Below are 11566 nucleotides of genomic sequence, written 5' to 3' on the forward strand. Positions count from 1 at the left end.
CAAGAAGTTTTTTTTTAAAACCAAACATATAATTTAAATTTAGGCCCCATGCTCTACAAATAGCTTCCTTTGGAGAACTCTTGACCATTTGCACATGATTTGTTGCCGAGAAATGCTTTTTTAAGACCAAACCCACTTCCGTTTCCTCGTCAATTGATGACATAACTCATGTACCCAAACCACATGCTGATGCCATTCACTTCATTTGGCAATCTCATTACTTCATGAGAGAGAGAGAGAGAGAGAGAGAGAGAGAGAGAGAGAGAACTTACAACCCTTTTAGAAGAATACAAAACAGAAAGATCAAACAGACAAATGCTCGAGCTCGTAGTATATGGGCAACTGATGAAACAGAAGTCTTCTTCCATGAAAATGACCTCCAAATGCAAAACATAACTGCATCCTCCTGGCATGTCCTTTGAGAACCACATGCTATCTTTTCGCATTTACTCTCCGCTCTGTCCCACTGATCTCTTTATACTCATGTCCTTGCCAAATTATTCTTCCCCAACTCGTTGAATCATCGTTTTCAAAGAGTGCCCATTTTCTTTTCTTCGCTTCTTTTGGTGGATCAGAGGGGATGAAATCCAAATCTGCAGACCGGCCAAGGAGTCCCAGAGATGATCTGGACACTTCTGCAGATGAAATCCGCAATAAGAGCATCATAGTCCCAAATAGAGCTGTTACATTAGCTAACGGTTTCGAGAAGAAAGATCGTTCCTGGTAAGCTAACCTCTATGATTTCTGATCTAACATGCACAGAAACAAGAGCAAATGGCTAACTGATTTTGTTTGGTTTATCTTTGCAGGTGTGTCACTTCTCAAATCCCTACTGACCTGTTGATTCAGATCGATGATATTACCTTCAACGTCCATAAGGTAACCTGTCAGCAAACATTAAGCCATGTAATAGCAATGATTAGTAGGAACATATTTAAATCCAAAATGCATAGATAGACAACAGAAACCGATTACCGATTTCTGTGCATTTCTTTGTTTTTTTTTTTATGAGCTTATCTGGGACGGGTGAGAATTTCAACTTTCAAATAGATAGATTGCCATGGCACGGGTTTACTGTTGCAAGCTGAAGATGAAATAGTAAAGATATTAATGTTTAACTTACTTGTTTGTCTGCTGAAGCAGTATCCCTTGGTATCCAAATGTGGTTACATAAGCCGTCTGGTGCTACAACCTTCAGCTTCCGAGAATAGATACAATCTCAAGCTGGAAAATTTCCCTGGTGGGGCAGAAACATTTGAGAGCATTCTGAGATTCTGTTATGGCCTCCCACTGGACTTAAACCCTCATAACACAGCACAGCTAAGATGTGCATCAGAGTTTTTGGACATGACAGAAGAATATGAAGACGGAAACTTGATCTCCAAGACAGATGCATTCATCACTTTTGTAATACTCGCATCATGGAAAGATACACTCGCTGTCTTGAAATCCTGTGAGAACTTATGTCCATGGGCCGAAAACCTCCAAATTGTACGAAGATGTTGTGACTTGCTTGCCTGGAAAGCATCCAAAGATGACGTGCAAGAAGATATAGATAACGATGAGAGGCGATTATACAATGATATAGCCACCCTACGAATTGATCACTTCACGAGAGTTATAACAACAATCAAAGCAAGACAAGCCAAACCAGAGACAATTGGGAAAATCATCATGAAGTATGCAGACAACTGGTTGCCAGTAATTGACGAAGACTTGGAAGGACTACGAGGTTATGGATTTGGAAAGAATGAGTTGCAGTTTGGTGTTCTTAAAGAACGGATGGAAGAAGGTGGTCATGGATGCAAGGAACAAAAAGCAATCATAGAAAACTTAGTTAGCATACTTCCTCCACAATCTGAAGCTGTACCATGCCAATTTCTGTTAAAGATGCTGAAAAGAGCAATTGTGTATTCTGCATCACAAGCTTTAATATCTGACCTTGAGAAACGAGTGGGTATGACATTGGAAGAAGCTAGTGTGAATGACCTCCTGATTCCTAACTTCAGAAAGGAAGATCAAGAGAAAGAAATCAGGTGAGAAAACTCTGGTTTGATTCCATAAAAAAAAATTCTTACCCAAAAGACATTACCTAAATACTAAGGAATTTGATTTTGACAAGGAGTAAATGAACTGAACTAATCCATGCTAATTTTGGTTTGTGCACAGTTCACCTGAGATATACACAATTCACAATGTGGATGTGGTACAGAGGATTTTCGAGTATTTCTTAATGCATGAGCAGCAGCAGCAGCAAATAACAGGGAAACCAAACATAACTAAGCTCTTGGACAATTACCTAGCTGAGATTGCAAAGGATCCAAACCTTCCCATCACCAAGTTTCATGTTTTAGCAGAAGCATTGCCGGGAAATGCCAGGAACTGCCATGACGGCCTCTATAGAGCAATTGACACCTACCTCAAGGTACTAGATAGGTTTTTCCCATGATTGCATCCACAAAACAACATATTCTGTGCAAGCAAACTAATGATTTCGCCTCTGTTTCAGACTCATCCTTCACTGTCTGAGCATGATAGGAGACGACTGTGCAAAACAATGAACTGTGAGAAACTATCCCTCGACGCATGCATGCACGCAGCACAAAATGATCGGTTGCCCCTGAGAACTGTTGTCCAGGTATGCCATAGCCGACATTTCCTATTCCATAAACCCTTCTCGGATTAAGGGTACTATAAGCAACTGATCAACACCAGAACGTCCCCATCACAAAAAAAGAATGCAAAAAAAATGCAGGTGCTTTTCTCAGAACAAGTGAAAATGAGGACGGCGATGCAGAGCAAGGAGCCGGAGACAAGAGGGGAAAGCTCCGAAAGAGAGGTAAAGCGGAGTTCAAGAGAAACCGAGATCAAGACCCTTAGAGCAGAACTGGAGAATGTAAAGAACAAGATGGCAGAGCTTCAGAACGACTATACCGAGCTTCAACGAGAGTACGAAAAGCTAGGGAACAAACAGAAGAGTACAATGAACTGGGCTTTGCGTTGGCAAAAGATAAAGAAATCGATCCAGTTAAACAACGAGGCAGAGGAGGGCCGACATAGACGAAGCTCAACGGGACTGAGAACCAGTTTCAGGCGAATTTTGTCGTTGTCCTAGCAAATTGAATTCAATCACTATTACTCGTTGAACGAACTGAACACCAGAATCGAGTGCTACATGTAACATATGTAATCATAGATTTCACAAAATCGTACCTGAAACAACGTCTTCTTTAGCTTCTCTGAAGAAGGAATTTCCCGAAATAACTCTTGCCATCATCAAAACCCCCGCTTCCTCCTCCGGTGTCATCTTCACAGGATACAAATCCATAGTCTGTCTCACATTATCCGGAGAAATTGGATGGCTGAAACTCGATCTATAGGGTTACAACGTCGAATTCGTGTTCCGCTTTTGGCGGTTGTCGCCGGGGATTGGTCGTCAGGCAGACTACATCCTTCGCCGGGAAAGAATGAACCGCTAAGGGAGAGGCACGAGATTGTCATGGATCCATTATATCAGAGCCCAGAGAAAGTGGGCTTTGTGGATCCTACAATGTAGGCCCATTTCCGATAATTGGGCCCATCTCGGGTCGTATTGGAATTTCATCTTAAAGATGTATACAGCCCATAAAGACCCATTGCTGATTGCATTTCCCGTACAGAACAGGACTATAGCCACCAACACAAAAACAGTATGAATCTTGTTTTAGGGAAATCTGAATACTGTGTAGGAGATATATCCTATATATAGTTGACCTGAATGGCTCATGCCATGTTATGTCTGATTACAGTTAAAAAGCATAACAAAATGGCAAACGATGCATCACTTTCTTTCTTTCCTACATTCTTAATCGCCAAAACTAATATCCAAGACTTGTCTATATTAGAAATTGAGTAGATTTCACTAACCATCTCTTAACCTTGAGAATTTTCCAAAAACCATTATCTGATTGCAATGGCACTGAGATTTCCCAGTGAATCTCCCACCTAAGAGCCGAAGAAGAGGTAGGAGTTAGACCTTCTTCTTCTTCTTGTCTTGGTATGGATACTTCTGGTACAGAGAGATGCTGCTGATCACAAGGGGAAGAGCCACCAGACAATATGGTGAAGGTGGCTTCCCTTCGAAAGCAAACTGAAGCAGCGCTGTCACGAGGAGTGCCGAGACGATTACGAAACCCTGAGTGCATGCAACAGAGACAGGGATTTCAACTCAAATGTGTGAATATTGTTATCTTTCCACATTGCAAGTATTTGTTATACATCACCGAGGAATGAAAGACAGTTGAATATATTAAGTTGATGCTTTCTTTACCTTTCTAACGCCGCCTGCATGGGATGTAACAAGGCCAACGAGAATTCCACCGAGCGCATTGCTTATGACTGGAATCTGGGTTTCCACGGGGAAGAATGCAAACAATTATAATAAGCTTCTATGCAATTACTCTGTGTCATTCCGCAAAGGACTACTGCAAGGGCTTCATAACCTTTGTCTAGGGATAAGAGTGTTGGAGATGTCATTACCAGGGTCAACGGGGTCCAACCATGGAAAAAACCGAGCTCTTTAATTGCTTCCCCGTCAGGAGATTTGAAGGTGCTGGCTAACAAGCATAGGCTTCCAACAATGGACATTTCCACGGTCATCAAGTATGACGAGTGCTTCTTGACCTGTAAGGTTGAGACAAAAAGATACGAGTAGTTAGTCCAAGCAATCCTGCTATGATTTTTTATGCAATGTGAAATCTGAACTCTAGATTGACCTGAGATGCCCATTGACATAGGGACGAGGCTAAGCCTGAGAGGACAGAGGCTACCAAGACCGGGACAATTCCGTAAAATAACACTTGGTCAGGGTTACCACCACTTGAACCCTTTTTAGAGCCTTCCCCCACGCTTAGAAGGACGGCTGCCATGATCAATAAACACAGAGCTCCCATTTGCTGAATTGATTGCTTCTGCCTACAAGATGCCATTGGAGAACAATGCCATAATGCTGAATAAGAGATAGATCACATACCCTTCAAGCAAAATTAGCCTGAGTGAACAAATGTCATCAAGCATTCTGTTTACATAACTAACACAACCCCACACAATGAAGAGGTTGATTTTCAAGACTACCTCGGTAGCACATAAACAATGTTACATGAGCAGAATGAAGAAAGATACCTTAGTATTATGTATGTAAAGAAGGCGGTGAAAAATATTTTTGTCTGATTCAATATCGAGAATGTCAAGGAATCGAGATTCCGGTATGAGATCTGCAGCAAACTATTCTGCAGTGCGTATATAGCCGCAGGTAGTCCTGATGCAGTCAAGGATCCCATCAAAGTCCACTCTTTTGACAGCCGCTTCAGACTACCATCTCTTGTCATGAGAATTAGAGCACAAATTACCTGAAAAAAGGACGTGAATAAGTATCGGAAAATTTTCGGACACAGAAGGAAAGAAGCGAGTTTCTGGTCATAATGTGAGATACCTTTGCCACCTCGCATGTCAAAACAGATGAAGTAACAATAACGTCTCTCCTGCAAAGATTTCATAGATGAGCTGAGTTGCTTCAGCAAGAAAGAGAACAGAAACCCTATGAATCTGTAAAACCTGATTAGGAGCTATAGTGGATTTAATCACAGCGATCTTTCTTCTCACATCAACAACTACAAGCCTATTTCACGATTCTCACAACAATTTCTTCAATTTCAAGCCGTAAAGCCCCATCAGCACTCTTGATCATGTTTCGCCGTTGGTAAAACAAAATTCCAAACCCCAGATGCCCGAAAGGCGTAATTCAAAAAATAAATGCGCGAAACGATTGCCGATATACACCATGATAACGGAAAACGGAGATGCAGAAGCTCTTCTTGGCAGATATCGTACCTGATGAAGCGTTTGGAGATCAGAGGCTGCGCTCCGTACTGAAGCGTGAGCAACATCGAATAGAACAAAACCCTGGCGCCCATCTTCGCCGGAATCTTTCCCTCACCGGCCGTTACCATGATCTCCGGCCGCTGCACGCCCGGAAATTTCCGTTCGCTCAACTGATCTCCGTTCGCACACCGCTCGTTCGCCGAAAAAACCAGGAGCGTCTCTGCTTGGGAAATTATAACCAAAACGACGTCGTATGATATGTATTATCACAAAAATTAAAGTGCCAAGTAATTATGCAGCGACGGATGGGGCCTACATTGATGCCGTCCACTGGCCGTATAGAATCTTTACCAAAGAATTCAAGATCCATAGTTCCATGCGTACCAAAACACTAGAAAATTAGGGTAAAGTCAGAATCTTGGCCTTATTTTCTGGTTGGAATATAAGCTTGTCAGAATCAACGGCTTTGATTCAACACCACAATAAATTCTCGTTTTTCCCCCCACTATATAAATCGATCCTTCATCTGGGTCTCCTCTCATTGTTCACTTGCTTGCTTTATCAGCCATTTTTCTCACTCGTAGCCACCATGTGTGGGATTCTCGCCGTCCTTGGCTGCATCGACAACTCCCAAGCAAAACGCTCTCGTGTCATCGAACTCTCTCGCAGGTACCCCAAATCCTCCATTTTTTTGTAAATCTCTTGGCTTTGCGGATGAATTCGTATCACAGACTGTGAGAGAGGTTTGATTCTCGTAAACCGGTAAGAAAGAGTATGAACTGTTTCTGGGTCAATGCATTCTTGTTAGATGAAGGACTTTTACTTGGTCTGGTCGAAAAAGGTTCGATTTTGTAGTTAAAGATGGAACTTTATCTTTACCCAGAGCGAAAAGATGAAAACTTTATAGACCCGAATCGATGTAATAGTCAATATCGATTCCTGTCAGAGAGAAGCCGGTGAAAATGCCGTTGAAAATGACCCTTTTTTATCCATTCATTAATTGAAGTGGTAGAGAAATGAACTTAGCATTTGTTGGTGGCTTTGGTAGATTGAGGCACAGAGGTCCTGATTGGAGTGGACTGCATTGTTATGAAGACTGTTATCTTGCTCATGAGCGTTTGGCCATTGTTGACCCGACTTCTGGGGATCAACCTCTCTACAACGAGGACAAGACTGTTGTTGTCACGGTATTTGGCTTGTGTCTTAGTCTCGCTTATGTCTTAATCTCTGGTTGTTTAGAGAACTGGGTGTGCATTTCAATACTATCATCTGAGATGTAATGGTGGGATCTATATTCTCTGGTTTCAGGTAAATGGAGAAATATACAACCACAAGGTTTTGCGTGAACAGTTAAAGCTAAAGTCACACCAGTTCCATACAGGGAGTGACTGTGAAGTTATTGCTCATCTTGTAAGTATCAAGAATTGAGAAGAGACTAAAGTGTTGCAAACTTTGCTTGTTTGATAAAAATCTTGGACCTTTGTGTGAATTCTCATTATTCCTTCCTTTCTTATCAAGATGTCTATTATGTTGGACTTTGTTAGGTTTTTTGGTGTGATTTATGTGTTTTTTCATTAATATCACAGTACGAAGAACATGGAGAGGAATTTGTTGACATGTTAGATGGAATGTTTTCATTCGTCCTTCTTGATACTCGTGACAAAAGTTTTATCGCTGCTAGGGATGCCATTGGTATCACCCCACTCTACATTGGGTGGGGTCTTGATGGTATGCTTCATGTTCTTATAAACTTGCTTCGGAGGAATTATGGAGCTATATTCTCTGGAAATCTCATGTATGCAACGTTTTTCCATAGGTTCTGTCTGGTTTGCTTCAGAGATGAAAGCACTCAGCGATGATTGTGAACAGTTTATGTGTTTCCCTCCAGGCCACATCTACTCGAGTAAACAAGGTTCGTATAATAAATTGCACAAATTTAAGCTTAAGAAATCATAATATCAAATCAAGTTTGGTTTCTATGTGAAACACCAATTTATGACAACTTAGTCTGAAATTTAGTTAACGTTATTTTGCAAAGATCATTCACCCTGAGTTTTTATCTTTTTCTTAATGAATTTGTGGCTTGTTGGTGTGAAGTTTCATTAGGTGAGCATTGTTGAATTTGCTTTCTTGTAGGAGGACTTAGAAGGTGGTATAACCCTCCATGGTACTCTGAGCATGTTCCTTCAACCCCATATGATCCATTAGTGCTCCGCAATGCTTTCGAGAAGGTATCATATGATCCATTACCATTCTCCTCGTTCTCTTTCAGTTTCATTGTTATGCTTAAGAAAAAAACTTTTCTTCGATTATGAATGCTGTTTTTTTGGGTAAAATTTATGCATTTCTTCTGTGGCTTGCAGGCTGTTATAAAGAGATTGATGACTGATGTGCCTTTCGGTGTCCTTTTATCTGGAGGATTAGACTCATCCCTTGTTGCTTCGGTGGCATCCCGTCACTTGGATAAATCTGAAGCAGCTCGTCAATGGGGTTCACAGTTACACACATTTTGCATCGGTTTGAAGGTCTTGCTGGCTTACCCAATTGATCGAGAGATGTTTTCACTTTGAAATCTGTGCTCTTTGAGATTGTAGTACTTTTTTTTTTTCTCTATTCAGGGATCCCCAGATCTGAAGGCTGGAAGAGAAGTCGCCGATTATCTTGGAACTCGCCACCACGAGTTTCACTTTACAGTTCAGGTAAGTTTCTTTTTTGCATTTGCTAGAAAGCACCGAGAATGAAGAGATCTATGATGGGCTTAAAAGATTTTTATTTGATGATATAACCAGGAAGGGATTGATGCTATTGAAGAAGTTATTTACCATATAGAGACATATGATGTGACTACTATAAGAGCCAGCACCCCGATGTTTCTCATGTCGAGAAAAATCAAATCTTTAGGTGTAAAGATGGTTATTTCTGGAGAAGGTTCAGATGAAATTTTTGGAGGATACTTGTACTTCCACAAGGCACCCAACAAGAAGGAATTCCATGAGGAAACATGTCGAAAGGTGTTTCCTTTTGAGATCAGAACTTCTTGCTTCTTACCAGTTTTTGTTCTTCTTACCAGTTTTGTAGTATTTGCTTGTTCTTGTCTTATGCTTTTTATTGACAGATTAAAGCTCTTCATCAATATGATTGCTTGAGGGCCAACAAAGCAACTTCAGCATGGGGTGTTGAGGCTCGTGTACCGTTCTTGGATAAAGAGTTTATAAATGTCGCTATGAGCATCGATCCGGACTGGAAGATGGTGGGTCTCATCCTTTACTACATTTTCCATCTCATTCGCTGATTGTTCTTGCCTTCGTTTTCATCTTCCTACAAAAGAAAAAGAAGAAGAATCTAGGAATTATCCACTACTGTTTGAGAATCAAAAACTGAATTTTGGGCATCTTTTCCAAACGAATTGTTCATAAATGTGTTATCGAAAGTGTATGAAAAGTTCTGGCCAAGCTAATTTTCGATGAAATAATGGTTTAAAATGCATTGCAGGTCCGACCTGACATTGGAAGGATTGAGAAGTGGGTTCTACGCAATGCCTTTGATGATGAGCAGTGTCCTTACCTACCAAAGGTTTTTGTACTAAACTGCATTTCATGGAAAAAATTATTCTGCTTGTGACTCCCATTGCAGTTTTCGTGTTTTGAATATGTATGCATATTTACTGTGCTCGTGAATAATGAACATCACTGATTTACAGTTTTACCTTATTAGATGGCCATGGGCTTTTTAACAAAATCTCTCCCCTCTTCTTGGTGAATGCAGCACATTCTTTACAGGCAGAAAGAACAGTTCAGTGATGGAGTCGGGTACAGTTGGATTGATGGGCTGAAAGATCACGCAAACAAACACGTAAGATGTCTTTTCTAATTCATAGAAGAATCCAAAACGAATAATCGGACAGTGATCCATGTTTCCTTCAACTCACACAACATCGTTACTGTATTTTGTAAAGGTCTCTGACACTATGCTGATGAACGCGAGCTTTGTCTACCCCGAGAACACTCCCAAGACAAAAGAAGCATACTACTACAGAACCATCTTCGAAAAGTTCTTCCCTAAGGTATACGCCCATATGATTCAGAACTTCTGCTTTAGTTAAAGCATGTTTCGAAAGAAACCTCAAGTGTCAGTTAAAAGATCCGAACTTTAGCTAGCCCCATATAAAAGAGATCATATCCACTGATGCTGCTATATAATCTCGCAAGATTCAAGTGAGGAGACAATATCTATATCATCTTAGCTCTGCTCTGATTTGTTATGATCATTGCTGATTTTCTCGGGGTTTTACGAGCAGAATGCTGCAAGGGCAACTGTTCCGGGAGGTCCGAGTGTAGCTTGCAGTACTGCGAAAGCAGTGGAGTGGGATGATGCATGGTCAAAGAATCTCGACCCATCAGGCCGTGCGGCTCTGGGGGTTCATGTTGCAGCTTACAAGGACGAAAAAGCCGTCAAGGGCTAATGCCCATCCGTAGAAGCTACGAGAAGCGAGAGAGAAGGGTAGAGCCGTTGTTTGAGGAAAGTCCAAAGACTTCTCTGAAGCTGGACAAGAGAAACAAAGGGTTAAACACACTTATCCTAATTTCCGGACACTGTACATTCATCTTCCATACGTGTGAATGGAAGCTTTTATGTTTCTCCTTGTGGGTTTTGTAGACTCCATTCATGAAACTGAGTTGACTATTCCTGAGAGCTTTTGATTCTGTTAGTTTAAAATTTTATAAAAAAAAGGAGCAATATAAACTTTTATTCATTAATTTAAAATTAATGAACAAAACGACTCCATGGCCCAATGGATAAGGCGCTGGTCTACGGAACCAGAGATTCTGGGTTCGATCCCCAGTGGAGTCGTTCTCTGACCATGTTTTAATAATTATAGTTCTTATATTTTGGAGAGATTACTATTTATTTCTACATTTTAATTTGCTAAATATGCTTTTTTTTTTGTTAGTTTTGGTCATAGCTCTTCCATGAAATGAAAAACATGGTGGACTACCTGCCTGGGAATATTACTCAAATAACCCACTTGGGTCGCAGCAATTTCAGTGTACACCACCGAAAAAAAAAAAAAAATTGCGACCTTATTACTCTTATTTTAATTGTATATTAGTTATATATTAGTCGTAATAAGGTCGCAAATTTTTTTTTTTTTTCGGTGGTGTACCCTGAAATTGCTGCGACCCAAGTGGGTTATTAGGGTTAAAAACCCTACCTGCCTCTTCCTCATTTCATTCGTTTCAGACAGATCTCGAAGCCCATTACCAAATTATAATAGGCCCAACTAGTGAAGACTATGGTAACTATGCTGTTCTTGTACCATGCAATCATTGTACCGTGTATGTACTATGTAGTCAGACTTTCTTCACGGAAAAAACATGAATGACTGAAATACCCTCTCTCTCTCTCTCTCTCTCTCTCTCTCTCTCTCTCTCTCTCTCTCTCTCTCTCTCTCTCTCTCTCTCTCTCTCTCATGACAATCAGATCAATTTTGAAATTATTCAGTTACCTTATGAAATGCGTGTGGAGAAATTCATCAAATACACTGTAAATTTCATCTCTTTTCTAAGTGTACGAAAATGGCTTCTCTCAAAGTCCCAGCGAACGACCCTTTCCCCGCCGAAGATGCTGCCGATCAATCTCAAGGTCTTCCTCTCTCTGATTTGATCTCTCACTCTCTTCTCCGGTGATGCGATTCTTTTTTTTTGGG

General features: G+C 40.8%; 4 protein-coding genes and 1 non-coding gene across 7 annotated transcripts in view; 4 read left to right on the forward strand and 1 right to left on the reverse strand.

The window, feature by feature from the left end:
* Window positions 1-256: 256 nt before the first annotated feature.
* LOC104798978 (BTB/POZ domain-containing protein DOT3) lies at window positions 257-3207 on the forward strand. 2 transcript variants are annotated; one of them, XM_010521262.1, is made up of 6 exons: window positions 257-723; window positions 810-879; window positions 1144-2036; window positions 2170-2425; window positions 2510-2638; window positions 2738-3207. In XM_010521262.1, the coding sequence occupies exons 1-6, from the start codon at window positions 581-583 to the stop codon at window positions 3113-3115; spliced, it is 1869 nt and encodes a 622-aa protein (XP_010519564.1). In that variant the 5' UTR covers window positions 257-580; the 3' UTR covers window positions 3116-3207. The 2 variants fall into 2 exon arrangements, with proteins under 2 accessions (XP_010519564.1, XP_010519572.1); XM_010521270.1 differs by having other exon boundaries at window positions 2756-3207.
* A 485-nt stretch (window positions 3208-3692) lies between these two features.
* On the reverse strand, window positions 3693-6100 carry LOC104798971 (CMP-sialic acid transporter 5). Its single transcript, XM_010521252.2, has 7 exons — window positions 5869-6100; window positions 5471-5519; window positions 5161-5387; window positions 4755-4953; window positions 4519-4662; window positions 4310-4384; window positions 3693-4174 (listed from the first exon to the last, which is right to left on the reverse strand). Exons 1-7 carry the CDS (start codon window positions 5985-5987, stop codon window positions 4010-4012), a joined length of 978 nt encoding a protein of 325 aa, XP_010519554.1. The 5' UTR covers window positions 5988-6100; the 3' UTR covers window positions 3693-4009.
* Window positions 6101-6305: 205 nt separating this feature from the next.
* LOC104798995 (asparagine synthetase [glutamine-hydrolyzing] 2) lies at window positions 6306-10547 on the forward strand. Its single transcript, XM_010521282.2, has 14 exons — window positions 6306-6528; window positions 6908-7046; window positions 7168-7269; window positions 7446-7587; window positions 7676-7771; window positions 7996-8090; window positions 8223-8384; window positions 8478-8558; window positions 8649-8870; window positions 8975-9109; window positions 9352-9432; window positions 9625-9711; window positions 9815-9922; window positions 10157-10547. The coding sequence occupies exons 1-14, from the start codon at window positions 6449-6451 to the stop codon at window positions 10319-10321; spliced, it is 1695 nt and encodes a 564-aa protein (XP_010519584.1). The 5' UTR covers window positions 6306-6448; the 3' UTR covers window positions 10322-10547.
* A 90-nt stretch (window positions 10548-10637) lies between these two features.
* On the forward strand, window positions 10638-10710 carry TRNAR-ACG. The gene has a single exon. It is a non-coding gene; the product is annotated as a tRNA-Arg (tRNA).
* A 582-nt stretch (window positions 10711-11292) lies between these two features.
* The window catches only part of LOC104799004 (annexin D2), a 1839-nt gene continuing 1565 nt past the window's right edge, over window positions 11293-11566 (forward strand). The window contains exon 1 of one of the 2 annotated variants that reach the window (XM_010521294.2): window positions 11293-11502. In XM_010521294.2, the coding sequence (XP_010519596.1) occupies window positions 11436-11502 (67 nt within the window). In that variant the 5' untranslated portion in view covers window positions 11293-11435. The remainder of the gene's footprint in view (window positions 11503-11566) is intronic. The other variant, XM_010521300.2, reaches the window with a different exon arrangement.

This window comes from Tarenaya hassleriana, unplaced genomic scaffold, assembly GCF_000463585.1.
Source record: "Tarenaya hassleriana unplaced genomic scaffold, ASM46358v1 Cleome10, whole genome shotgun sequence".
NCBI classification, from domain to species: Eukaryota; Viridiplantae; Streptophyta; class Magnoliopsida; order Brassicales; family Cleomaceae; genus Tarenaya; species Tarenaya hassleriana.

Excerpts from the sequence above, each read along its gene's own strand:
- LOC104798978 (XM_010521262.1), top strand. The coding sequence starts at position 581 with ATGAAATCCAAATCTGCAGACCGGCCAAGGAGTCCCAGAGATGATCTG. Across the intron at positions 880-1,143 it reads TTACCTTCAACGTCCATAAG|TATCCCTTGGTATCCAAATG; the intron begins GTAACCTGTCAG and ends CTGCTGAAGCAG. Across the intron at positions 2,037-2,169 it reads GATCAAGAGAAAGAAATCAG|TTCACCTGAGATATACACAA; the intron begins GTGAGAAAACTC and ends GTTTGTGCACAG.
- LOC104798971 (XM_010521252.2), bottom strand. The coding sequence starts at position 5,987 with ATGGTAACGGCCGGTGAGGGAAAGATTCCGGCGAAGATGGGCGCCAGG. Across the intron at positions 5,388-5,470 it reads TGACATGCGAGGTGGCAAAG|GTAATTTGTGCTCTAATTCT; the intron begins GTATCTCACATT and ends TCCTTTTTTCAG. Across the intron at positions 4,954-5,160 it reads TTTACATACATAATACTAAG|GCAGAAGCAATCAATTCAGC; the intron begins GTATCTTTCTTC and ends GGCATCTTGTAG.
- LOC104798995 (XM_010521282.2), top strand. The coding sequence starts at position 6,449 with ATGTGTGGGATTCTCGCCGTCCTTGGCTGCATCGACAACTCCCAAGCA. Across the intron at positions 7,772-7,995 it reads CATCTACTCGAGTAAACAAG|GAGGACTTAGAAGGTGGTAT; the intron begins GTTCGTATAATA and ends GCTTTCTTGTAG. Across the intron at positions 8,091-8,222 it reads TCCGCAATGCTTTCGAGAAG|GCTGTTATAAAGAGATTGAT; the intron begins GTATCATATGAT and ends TGTGGCTTGCAG.